This window comes from Labeo rohita, chromosome 13 (genome assembly GCF_022985175.1).
Source record: "Labeo rohita strain BAU-BD-2019 chromosome 13, IGBB_LRoh.1.0, whole genome shotgun sequence".
NCBI classification, from domain to species: domain Eukaryota; kingdom Metazoa; phylum Chordata; class Actinopteri; order Cypriniformes; family Cyprinidae; genus Labeo; species Labeo rohita.
The window spans coordinates 27,075,340-27,089,228 of NC_066881.1; the positions used below are offsets into that span (position 1 = coordinate 27,075,340).

Below are 13,889 nucleotides of genomic sequence, written 5' to 3' on the forward strand. Positions count from 1 at the left end.
ATCTGACACTAGGTTTATTTGTGTGCACTCAGAATAACAACGAAACGTTGTGCTTTTGTAAAATAATTAAAGCAAACAGGATGAGATTCCTGCCATCTCAGTTTCTGTGAACCCGAGTGCGAAACATCAAAAACCCATGTATACTTGGCTTACAGACACTTAAGCGCTTATTAGGCTATGTAGGCAGTTAAAGGCTCATTATTATGATTTATATGGTTTATTAATAAACGTACGACTAATAGTCAACTAATGCTTAAAATGAACTACTAGTCAACCAGAAAAATCTTTAGTGGAGGGCAGCCCTAATGTAAATCATACTTTATAGTTTGATGGTTAATAGCATGGAAGCTTTTGAGTGATTTTATAGCAGAACCAATGGAATATTTTAAAGGAGAACTTCACTTCCAGAACAATAATTTACAAATAATTTACTCACCCCCTTGTCATCCAAGATGTTCATGTCTTTCTGTCTTCAGTCGTAAAGGAATTATGGTTTTTGAGGAAAGCATTTCAGGATTTTTCTCCATATAAATGGACTTCATTGGTGCCCCAATTTTGAACTTCCAAAATGTAGTTTAAATGCAGCTTCAAAGGGCTCTAAACAATCCCAGCCGAGGAAGAAGGGTCTCATCTAGCGAAACGACCTGCCATTGTTTTTGAAAAAGAAAAATTTGTATACTTTTTAAGCACAAAAGCTTGTGTGGCACAGGCTCTGGGATGCGCGTCCACGATGCTACGAATCACGTCTTTCATCGTCTGTGTACTCCGGCTCAAAAAGGTAGAGTATTGCGAAAAACTCCATCTCATTTTCTCCTACAACTTCAGAATCATCCAACATCGTTGTACCTTTTTGTTTGTAAACAGCGTTTGACTTACTTGCACTTCCTTAGTCTTTGCACCTTTGCTTTGTAAACACTGGGTCTGTTTCGCATGACCTTTCAATGTGATTCAGTAGTACATAGTGTCGTGGACGCGCATCCCAAAGCTTGTGCTACAAGAGCTTTTGTGCTTAAAAAGTATACAATATTTTATTTTCCAAAAAAAAAATGACAGATTGTTTTTTGCTAGATAAGACCCTTCTTCCTCAGCTGGGATTGTTTAGAGCCCTTTGAAGCTGCATTTAAACTACATTTTGAAAGTTCAAATTCAGGGACCAATGAAGTCCATTTCATGTAGAAAAATCCTGAAATGCTTTCCTCAAAAACTATAATTTCTTCATGACTGAAGACAGAAAGACATGAACATCTTGGATGACAAGGGGGTGAGTAAATTATTTGTAAATTGTTGTTCCGGAAGTGGAGTTCTCCTTTAACATAAACATGAAATGGCACCTGCAACCAATTTTACTTACATAATCTAATAGATTTAGAAGTGAAATGAAAAATTCAAAGAGAGTTTGCAGACGCCATCTAAATGTATTTACTATTAACTATTAGCTTTCATTAAATTAATGGTAAAAGCCATTAAATTACTGGATTATACTTTAAACTTCAAATAATCAACGTCAAAATAGCTACTTTGCTATTAGTTAACCTTAACCAAAAAACCCACACTGACATAAAGAAAGAGAAGCTATTTCAGATGCAGAAAAACATTCTGATAAAGACCAGGAACACTTATTGTGGAAGAAAATGGGGTCAATTTTGATTTCATGACTTTGAACACTTTTGAGAAAATGCAATCCATTTGAATGACTTCTGATCGAATGTGGTGCAACAAGGTGAGGATTGCAGTTCACAAAGAGCTGAACTCGATCTGGCATCATTTGACTCGTTAAAATCTCTTACAAATGCCACTCTTATTCCATCAGAGAGAACTGTCACCTCTGGATATTCACTTTTTGTGTCAGTGTGTGGGAAGACAGCTGTTTATGATTTGAAGTATTTACTGTTTGATCTAAAGTATGAGTTAAAGACATTTTTCTTTTAAAAAAAATAGCTGCACTGATATTTAACTACTGCAAAGTCTATTTAAGTTTATTTGACAACAAATCATTATAACAGTCATCAGCTTTTAATTTTTTGAAGTCTTTGTCATAATTTTGTATTTCTCTCAACATAAGAATTTAAACTATTTTGTGCCACCCTGTTCAAATAAACTCCAGCCCTGTTTTTAATATAAGTATTTACTTTTAAATCTGTGACCTTAGACCACAAAACCAGTCATAAAGGGCAGTTTTTTGAAATTGACATTTTTAAATAATTTGAAAGCTGAATAAATAATCTTTCCATTGATGTATGGTTTTTTAGGATTTGGCCGAGATTCAACTATTTGAAAATCTGGAATCTGTGGAATACTGAGAAAATCGCCTTTGATTTTCTGTTAGCAATGTTGTTAGCAATGCATATTACTAAAAAAATTACGTTTTGATATATTTACGAAAGGAAATTTACAAAATATCTTCATGAAATATGATCTTTACTTAATAACCTTTTGGCATAAAAGAAAAATCAATCATTTTGACCCATACAATGTATTTTGGGCTATTGCTACAAATATACCCAGGCTACTTAAGACTGGTTTTGTGGTCCAGGGTCACATTTATGCATTTGGCAGATGTTTTATATTAAAAGTTTACATCTTATCAGCTCATGCATTCCCTGGGAATCAAACCCATGACCTTGTTGTTGCTATCATCAGATTCTGAACACTGAATAGTCATCTCTGATGTGTAAATGTGTCTGTTCATATGTTTTTTTTTTTTGTCAGAATGTTATTTCAATAGATGCTCTCTCTGAGAAGTTTTTAAAAACTTGTTTTTAGACTACACTGAACTAAAATAAAAAGCAATTTCAAAAAGATCACAGAAAATTGGATTTCTTACTGCACGACCTCTGTGATTCAAAGCCAAACGCGGCACAGATGTAACAAACAGAACCACATCAATGTGGGCAATCAAGAATTGCTGAAACTGCAAAAGGCATATGCAGAAACTCAATGAAGTGATTCTGAAGCAAAACTCAACACACCTTCATGGGACGCAGAGCAGAGCCCACTTTATTGCAACAGTTCCTCTCTGCGATCTCAAGGTGACGGCCCCGCCGACGCAGCACCTGTAGTTTAGCTTCAAGATCCTGAAGGTTCCTCCGGTCCCTCATAGAAAGAGGACGCCCATCGACACACTGAAAAGAAAAGCACAAAATTGATGACTGCATGAAAATAGTTATTGGCATAATTTCTTTTATGCCAAAAATCATTAGGATATTAAGTAAAGATCATGTTCTATGAAGAAATTTAGCAAATTTCCTACCGTAAATATGTTACAACTTAATTTCTGATTAGTAATTTACATTGTTAAGAACTTCATTTGGGCGATTTTCTCAACATTTACATTTTTTTGCACCCTCAGATTCCAGATTTTCAAATAGCTGTATCTTGGCCAAATATTGTCCTATCCTAAAAATTCCATACATTAATGGAAAGCTTATTTATTCAGCTTTCATATGATCAGAAGCCAATAAGTTAGCACAAAAAGCTGAAGTTGGTAAAAAAACATTGTTTTATGCATATGGCAATTCATTTAAATGACCTACTGTTACAGCTACAGGTTTGTTTGCAAATTAACCCATATTTAATGTGGTCTTGGGCATATTTTCCTTTAATTTGAGTTTTCAGTTCTGCTCATGGTATATGTTGATGAGGGCCATCAAACACCCTGATCATTTTAGTTTGTACCCAATTTGTGTACTTTTCAGATAGGCTAATTTGCTTCAAAACACCGTACAACCTTTAACACCAACATGTAGGAAGATATGAAAAGATATGAGAAGTATGTTCGCCCAAAAATGAAAATTCTGTCATTAATTATTCACTCTTGTGTCGTTCCAAACCTGTAAGAACTTTGTTCATCTTTGGAACACAAATGAAGATATTTTTGATGAAATCTGAGAGTTTTCTGACCCTGCATAGAGAGCAATGCAAGTACTACATTTAAGGCTCAGAAAGGTAGCAAGGACATCGATAAAATAGTCCATGTGACATCAGTGTATACTGAGAATACTTCATACTTCATTTTTGGGTGAACTATCCCTCTAAGCCTTTTTATTTTACTATCTTAGCTACACTTCCATCCAAAACTTTGGGGTTAGTAAGATGTTTTTGACACTCACCCAGACTGTATTTATTAGATCAAAAATCCAGTAAAAACCATAATATTGTGAAATACTATTATAATTCAAAATAGCTATTCTCTATTTTAACATATTTTTAAAATGTAATAGATTCCTGTGACACAAAGCTGAATTTTCAGCATCATTACTCCAGTCTTCGGTCACATGATCCTTCAGAAATCATTCTAATATGCTGATTTGAATCAAAAACTTTTGAATAGTAGTATATCAACTGCATTCATTATTTGCATCTGTCGACAATCCTCAGACTCATTTTGTGTCAGGATCCACCAGTTGAGAACCAGTGACCTAAAGGACAGCAAAAGACAAGCAGCTCATCCTAAATAAAGTAAGCAGAGCTCTGATCTGAATTCAGTTCACACAAACAGAGACCTTGGCTTTGAGCTTGTCTATCTGGTGCTCCACCTCCTCCGTGTCTTCAGTGTTCTCCAGCCGCTCGTACAGGATGCTGCGCGTGCCTTTAATCAGGTTCAGCGGCAGGACGGACATCCCGTACGCCTGACGCAGAGAAAGAAAGAGCATTAAAGACCAATTATACACCATTCACAGTCATCAGGCAGAGTGCCACCACAATTTCACCAAGAGACCTGCCGATCGCCTCTAAGTGCCACTGTGCAGGGAAACTAAATCCATACATTATGGCACTTGATAAGAAAAGAGCACTTTCTAAATGGTGTCATTCAGAAGCCCACTGAATCCATGTATGTGTTTTCTGTGCAACGAGGGCGAAGAGGAAGAGATGAAAAGAGTGTGAGAGTGTGCGTTTGCATGCAGCGACCATTTTGAGATGTACGGCTTGATTTCCAGCAATGCACAGCCTAACAGTGCCCCCATGTGACGGCGCGAAGCGTGCTTTCACATGCAGAATGCATCGGAAAGGAAATATCTGAGCTTGTGTAGGGAAATATGATAAAGCCCTGCAGTTTCTGAGGGCTGTAAATCAGAGGTTATTTCAACACCCTGAGCTCATCTATGTTTTTTTTTTTTTCCATCTCGGCATTAGGAAGCACAGGTCTTATGCAGTGAACATAGAAAGGCCTGGGTCAGAAGCCTGCTAGCCTTCTCAATATGGGCTTTGTGAACTTTAATTAAAAATAAAGACCATCTTCAATACTCTCCTGGTGGCAAATCAATACAGGCAGAGCATAAAAGAGACCCGGTTGTGCGTACACACACACCTCGAAAAAAATGCACCCACATTCGTTGAGGTTCTGCCATTTTCAAAAGCTTTCATATCAAAATGCTGACAAAAGTCAGCGGCACAATTAGATCTTCAGAAAGCGGCTAAAACACTGGTGACCTTTTTATCTTCTCTGCCGAAGATGCTTTTAAAGCAGAGAAGGTGACGTGCTCTGTAAAACTCGTCAGGCCGTCTGCGTCCGTCCGTCCGTCCGTCGCCACGGGCCGTGACACCCTCTGCTATGAATCACGAGAGCTCTAAAGGCCGGACCATGTCCCGAATACCAAGCGCTCCTCATAAAAGAGGAATCTGTCCTGCATCCCCGGTGAGCCGTCTCCTCCTCCTTCGCCTCCTCTTTCCCATTCTTTCCTGCCCTCCTCGCCCCTGCAGTCCGTCAAGCGTGAGAAAAATAAAAGAGACACTCCAAACAAAAACAGGTGTGTTCTGTGCTGATTGGAAAAGGAGACCCGAGGCAGGAGACAGAGAGAGAGTATGATAGTTTGAGAAGGAGGGCAAAAAGAGAGAGAGAAAAAGAGAGAGAGGAAAGGTGGAGAGATAGAAGATGAAGGGGTTGCGGTTGTCAGCTGGGAGAACGGAGGAGAGAGGGATGAAAGTGGGGATCGGGGAGAGAGAGAGAGAAGAGAAAAAGTGGAGGCGTACACCCCCTTACACAAGGATGCTTTTGTTCAACAGCCTGCATGGGAAAAGTGTGTGCTTTTTGTGGCTCTGCCACAAAACTAGGAGTTTCTCCTGACTTTCTTTACACTTTTCAATGTGGCAGACTGTGCAAAAAAAAACAATAATGTGCAATTTTTTTCCAAGCAGACTCCCGTATACCTCAGGACTCTTTTTGACCAGTAAATTTTGGTTTGGGCTTTTCTACTTGTTTTAGGCCTGTCACTAATGATTGTTTTGGTAATCGAGTAATCTGACGATTAAATTGACTTGAAATACATATTAAATAACAATGAGGTAAGAACAATTTGTTCAAATAAAGTATCAAAAGCAGGTAAATATATGGTTTTATTGAACAACACTGTTAAAGGGGTCATCGGATGCCCATTTTCCACAAGTTGTATGATTCGTTAGGGTCTTAATAAGAAGTCTATAACATGCTTTAGTTAAAATTCCTCAGTGGTAGTGTAAAAAACACCCTTTTACCTTGTCAAAATCAGCCCTGTTCAGAGCGAGCCATTCTGTCGCATGTTCCTTTAAATGCTAATGAGCTCTGCTCACCCCGCCCCTCTCTTCTGTAGGGTGACAAGCCGGTCTGTTTACTTTAGCCGCGAAACTTGCTAACCAGCACAAGGAGACGTTCACTTCCAGAACAGAAAATTTACAGATAATTTACTCACCCCCTTGTCATCCAAGATGTTTGTGTCTTTCGATAAGAAATTTCTTTCAGGAATTATCTCCATATAGTGGACTTCAATGGTGCCCCCGAATTTTAACTTCCAAAATGTAGTTTAAATGCAGCTTCAAATGGCTCTAAACGATCCCAGCGAAGGAAGAAGGGTCTTATCTAGCAAAACGATAGTCATTTTTGAAACAAATTGACAATTTATATACTTTTTAACCTCAAATGCTCATCTTGTCTAAGCCTGCGTGAACTCAATTTTTTTCCGGTTCAATACAGTGAAGGGTATGTAAGGGTATACATTTTGGAAGTTCAAACTTGGGGGCACCATTAAAGTCCACTATATGGAGATAATACCTGAAATGTTCTCCTCAAGAAACATCATTTTCTTGACTGAAGAAAGAAAGACATGAACATCTTGGATGACAAGGGGGTGAGTAAATTATCTGTAAATTTTTGTTCCGGAAGTGAACTTCTCCTTTAAGAATGGCGATTTGCAAAGATGCATAAAAAGCCTTATACTCACTTCTGCTGTAGGTGAAGCTGCATCACGAATGATTCACGCAAACATAGACGCATTTATGTAGATGGCCGGCCGCATTTCCTTCTAAAACGAAAGTAACGTTAATAAGATGTCAGGGGGAGTAAATGATGACTGCTATGATCATATGATTATTACATCCAACAACAAAACACCTCAATCGCTCAATCAGAGACGATCTTGTCTTCCCCTGCACCGGAGTCGAAACAATGGCGGTCGGAGTCGAACTGTACACAGCTCAGTCAGGGCGGGTCTAAGGTAACACGGTCATGTCAATCAACTATCCTGAGAGTGGCCTTTGTCGGTGTGTCAGTGAGAATGGCTTGATTTAAAAAAGGGGATATTTCTTATAAAGATTATTGCATTATAGCAAATGACTGCAGAGGGTGGCAAAGGCCTGACGATTGTTTTTACACTTTACTGCACAATCTAATTCGTGTTTAATATTGACTCACCAACATTTAATTTAAATGTCCACTTAATCTTTAATATTTGTCCATTTTTTATGATAGAAAAGCTACAGTCACTGTAATTTCTTGAATATGAAGACATCAAAACTTGAATTTTGAAATCGCAATGAACAGTTAGCAAGATGATGTATTCTCCTGTTTGCATAAGTTTAGAAATGATTTACCTTACAAATCTGATTAAATAACGTGCGTTGTGTTCTCAGATGAACGTTATAATATGAACTGAGATGGAGTTTGAGACGCTCCACACATAGTTTGTGTAGCAGCATTTAATGTGAACGGAGCCGCTCTAACCTACACCCATGTAAATAATTAAAGCGCATATATTTAACCTGCATTGCATAGAATTATTTAGCTGAATCGTAGCATCTGTGAATTCTTAATAGCATTATACTTTGTTTAGATTTTTAAATGAGTTTAATATGTGGAATGTGCAACTTCCGGTATTTTGCCGATTACTCAACATGGGCAAAACGCAATCAAGGATTTTTTTTTATATAAATCAAACACTCAAATAGAAACAAGGAATTGTTGCAGCCCTAACTTGTTTTAAATACCATTGTTACATTTTCTGAATCATTCATAGTGACTTTTGTTCCAAAAACATAATAGAAGATTTTTTTTAAAAAGGCTCCCAAACTGAACAACATAATGACTTAAAAGCAAGAAAACAAGCCAAAAAACATCCAGATAATAAAATATCACTTAAAAATTATTAAATCTTATTAAATCAAAATATTATTAAAATTAAAGTAGTAATATTTTGAGAATAAAGTCATAGCATTGTGACAATAAAATTGTGATTTTGTATGAAAAATAAATGTATTCTAGGTTTTCCACGACCATGAAGTAGTTTGATTATTTTGAGCAATCAGCGCAAACTTGAACTTTGTGTTTGAGGTCATTTAAATTAACATCCAAATCATGTTTTCAAAGTCAATGGGGCATACTGTAGGCCTAATTATGCAAATAATGTCACAAAAGCATCTTTACTGATGAAGGAGGGAACGCATGTACAGTAATGTTTTCAACAACAATAAAACAACAATCACTACATCTACTAAAATTACAAGCAACATTAAACAATCAAAAGGTCGATCTCACATTATTATTTTAAAATAATCTCTCTGTGTTCATGCCATAATGAGGACACAGAGAGTAAGTAAAACTGACCAAAAAAAAAAAAAAACTAAGAAAATGCAAACACAAACAGATGCATAGAGAGTTCAGCATGCAACACGCAATGGACTTCTGCCAGATGGTGTTTCAGTGTTTCTTCTGTCCCTTTTGTAGTCTGTAAATTAAATACAAACGTGTTACACTGCTGGAAATGAGAGGCTAATTCTATTTGCTGTTGCTTTGTAAATATAACACTGTCAGTTTACACCGTCCATGCAGGTGTGGAGCACACTGTGTTAGAGAGAAACACATCTGTGTCACTTGTCATGGTGAAAACTAAATTAATATAATATCTAAAACGTTTTATAAAACGCATACTGCAGCTCTGGTTCTGGGTGCTGATTGGTAAGTATTCCCTACCACTTAAACCGCTTCCTTAAAGAACTTTTAAATAATTCAATGGACATAAATAATAATGATGACAGTATATATATATATTAAGTACCTCGAACTAACAATTACTCTTTAAAATGTAAAATAATATATTTTTGGGTCATGATATCTAATGTATACTGTCATTATGACTTTATTTTATAATATTTGCATATCATGTATGTACATATATATCAGGGGAATTTCCTTAGAAGAGGCAAGGGTGGTGGTGACTGTCTCAAAATATTGGATGAGAAAAAAATCTGTAGTGCAAAGATAAAACAATGCCAATAATACAAAATATAACATTAAAAAGTGTATAAATCGCTTGTTTTTCTAAAGAAACATCATCCAACAGTGACACCAGCAGGTAAAGTTACAGCGGGAGTCTGCATCTCTTTCACCTCCCCTGAGCCCATTACGTTTTAACAGACCCCCCTAAAGAGTTTACGTTGGGGGGGTAATTGAGAACGAATGGGGGAAAGTTATGTTAGAGGAGGTAATGCCTCCATCGCGATATGATTGGATATGACTGGTTATTATCGCCTGTGATTGGTTCATGCGATAAATCCCACCTCTTGTGTTTGTGCACGTTCAGTGTTTGCGAATTAGCCTGAATTAACAATATAATAGCTTTAATGAGAAGACTAATTTTAAAAAGTAAATAAACAACTCACAAACTTAGATATAACCACTTCGTTACAACAAAATACAGTAAGACCTAAAATGTCATGAAAACATGATCAATGGGAGTTTTTAATGAGTAATCAGCTTGGTGGAATTTAAAGCAAATCTCTGTCTATGACCAATATTTAACAAGCTTTGATGACCTGAAAAATTCAAAAATAATTAAAAGTTAACTATTAAAAAGAATGTCTGAACATAAGGTTTCAAATAAAATATATTGTTTAAATGGTCACCGCCTTGAGTAATTATTTTGGAATAAATGTAAAATGCTTAAAAGAACACTAACAAGGAGATTCATACTTGGCTTTAATTAACAGAATATCGAAATATAAAATTGTTATTTTTTTCTTTTGGAACTGGGACATGAATTTACATTTGATTAAAAAAAAAAAAAAAAAAAAGAGGTCCTCCTTATTTGAGAACACTGAACAGGTGACCCTGGACCACAAAACCAGTCATATGTAGCACAGCTATATTTGTAGCAATAGCCAACAATACAATGTATGGGTCAAAATGATAGATTTTTCAAAACTTAGTAATATGCATTGCTAGGAACTTCATTTGGACAACTTTAAAGCTTTAAAGGCCATTTTCTTAATATTTAGATTTTTCTGCACCCTCAGATTCCAGATTTTTAAATGGTTGTATCTATGTCAAATATTGTCTTGTCCTAACCATACATCAATGTAAAGCTTATTTATTCAGCTTTCAGATGATGTATACATCTCAGTTTCAAAAAATTGACCCTTATGACTGGTTTTGTGGTCCTGGGTCCACAAAACCAGTAGAAACGTAGAGAGAACGATAGAATGATCAATAACATGCTAGAACAATCGATAGAATGATAGAGCAAATGACTAAACAAACAATAGAACAGATGACAGAAAGACAAAAAGACAAAAAGACAAAAAGAAAGACAGAAAGAAAGGAATAAAGAAATGAAGGAAGAAAAATTGGAAGCAGACAATGCCTAATCATACCCCTAAAACCAACCCACCAACAAACAAGCAAACAAAAGAACTGAACTAATTAAAAAGACAGGGGACAAAAAGCATATTTTCTGTCTCAAGAATCCCATGAATAGGACTGAGATATGGAAAAAGAAACTCTGCATAAAAGAGGAGACCTGAGTAAATTAAAATTGTGGCATTTGTTGTTGAAGTGGCTCCTCAAATGCACCCGAGACGGCGAGGAGGAGGAAGAGGCCCTCTTGCCAGTCGCAGGTCATTTTTGCAGCACTATGATTAAATCAGAGGAAATTAATGCGGTCACCCTCTCGTTGGGAATCAGCATCGCAGATTTAAGAGGGAGAGGAACCCTCCAGGGCTGAACGTCAGCGTGCCAGCCAGACTTTTAAATCACCACTCTGTGTCACGCAGCACGGGGACCGAGACGGCCCACGGTCAAGCGGACAGATCAAAGAGCCGTGATATACACTCATATGCATATGCAAATATTACATGCACATTAAAAAGTCAGTGGGTCAATAATTTTCGCTGGAACGTCACACCGGCAGCAAAATGAGCTTGATATAAGACCTCAGCGTCTATATTAGCCAATGAAGGACGTTAAATGCGTTCAAGTGAGAATGCAAGTGGCGGTTTTGATGTCGGAAACTATTCATGCACAGCAATCGGTTTAGACTTTGGGAGGTCAGGAACCGCTTTGAGCAGAACGGGACTCGATCAAGCATAAAACACACTTTTGCACCTCATAACATTGAGGGTGATAAAGGCTTTTTGAAACGCCATCTTGGACAAAGGAGGGTCTACGAGTACATAAAGGTGTCAAAAAAAGGAGGGCCCTTTCAGATGATAAATACGGATGAGGTGACAACGAGTTCAAGGTGATTGGTGATCACTAATGGGAAAAGTTTAGAATAAAGTAGCAAGAGCTGACACATACTATACACAACAGTGATGTGAAAGACTGTCAGTGAAAGGTTTAACCCTCCGGTTGTGTTCGGGTCAAACTGACCCGGAAAAGATTTTCTTTTTCCCGAAAATACTAGTTAATGTTATCACATTGGACTCAAACTTACTGACTTTGTTCACACAGGGTATAAGTACTTCTCTGAATTTTTTTTTCAAATTTTCGTAATTTTTTATGGGCTTTATTTCACCTAGTCACACTATGCTATATTATCACTAAAGTCTGCATTTATTCTTTTTGTCAACTTGTTTTCTTTTATTTAGGACTGGTTTTGTGTTTCTATTTGCATCTGATTAATCGTAGGCCTCATTTTTTTGAGAGAAGGTCTACGATTAATCAGATCCAAATAGAAATGCAAAACCAGTCCTAAATGAAAGAAAACAAGTTGACGAAAAGAATGAATCCAATATTTGGTGATAATATAGCATAATGACAGATTTATAAGCAATTGTTTGGAGCTTGGTCATTTTTGACCAGGAACACCACAAGTGTGACAAGAATCCGAACACATTCAGAGTGTTAAATTCACTCTTCTTAGGATTAAAACAAAGCCATCGTGCAGGAAGTAAAAAAGGTGTTTCAAGTGCAAAACCACTCTCTTCAGTTCAAAGAACAAACAACATTTGCCTAGAAGGAGCTCTTCTGCATTTTCCTGAATAAGCGATTCACCACCAAACAGCCTAAAATAACCAAACTTCTGCAACTTCACGCTGTTTCACTTAAAAAGCACGATTAAAACGCCCAGCATGATTGTTTTTAAGAGCTGGCCATCCAAGCATTGGATAGGTAAGTTAGCTTCGCCCGCCCTGACCATATGGCACTTCAGAGGCTTATTAACAAGCCGAGGCTCCTGTTTGTATGTGCTTAGGTTGAATATTAATTTCCCAGTAGCTCAGCAAAGTGTGATGTTGGCCAAAAACAGCAAGTGCCGAAGGTTTGAACTGCTTGCTTTAGCGTTTAGTTGAAGCGCAGCCGGCCGTGGTGTTGTCATTACGAGTTTACATCTCGGCCAGTGGTTTGAATTAAGAGCAAGTGGCCACCTTGGCTCAAAGTGCGGTGATAAATTAACCTGCCCACCGTGGACAAGACTGCTGCTGCATACGGCGCCCATCACTTAGATTCCATTAGGTTAATCATGCATAATAATAACACATAGCACGGTATGATAAATCACCCATCGCTTTGGAAACTTAGATTGGGGAGGATGGGTGATTCGGGTTCTCTGGTGTAGAAGGGGAGAAGGGCTGAGAACAGAAACAATGGGAAAGAGAAAGTGCAACAGGAAGAGCCTGAGTGAGTGAACCCTGGGTTTTGACAAGGAATCTTTGATTGGTTCTGAGTCTCTGTAGCACAACCGAAAAGATCAAAAACAACGGCGCACTAGGAGTCTATCTTTCTCCATAAGCCACTCTCTGAGCTTCTGACAACACGAGGTCAGAAAGAAGAGCATTACCATCCTCAGAGCATTCTGAGAATTGTCTAACCTTTTAATACGGGCCTGTATTCAACAGCTTGAAAGTCTCTGTTATGTACGATTACTATTACGTGAAAAACACACTTGGGGCGGATTTACTAACAGCTTGCACCAACGCAAACCGCCTTTTGGCATTAAAATAGTACTGTCTAAAGATGCTCAGTGAAGAATTAGCACTAAAAAGACGTGGGCACAGTTTATTTTTGCGCCTGACCTTATTGAATATGCATTTGTAGGAGTTTCCCTTTCAGACGCAAAATTTATGGGAGGAGAGTATTAAAATAAACCACGCAACACAACATTTGAAAAAAAACAGGTGGTAATTTTTAGTAGATTGGGTTGGTCACTGAGGAAATAAGATGTTCTTTAATATGTGTTCTTTAATATGCACCTTGTCAGTAAATCACCTGAATCTCCCATCAGCACTTTTATAGAATTTCACTCTAACACAAATTTGCCCTGTTTAGTAAATCTGGCCCTTAGACTTAATTGCAGCAGCAACTCTGTAGAGTACTTCTTACTGAAATGTGACCCTGGAGCACAAAACCAGTCATAAGAGTCAACTGA

At 37.4% G+C, this 13,889-nt stretch overlaps 1 protein-coding gene across 1 annotated transcript in view; it reads right to left on the minus strand.

Annotated features, from left to right (window-relative positions):
* lmbrd1 (LMBR1 domain containing 1) overlaps positions 1-13,889 on the minus strand; it is a 123,451-nt gene that overhangs the window by 49,338 nt on the left and 60,224 nt on the right. The window contains exons 8-9 of the mRNA XM_051126451.1: positions 4,503-4,628; positions 2,970-3,122 (exon numbers count right to left, since the gene is read on the minus strand). Coding sequence (XP_050982408.1) covers positions 2,970-3,122; positions 4,503-4,628 — 279 coding nt within the window. The remainder of the gene's footprint in view (positions 1-2,969; positions 3,123-4,502; positions 4,629-13,889) is intronic.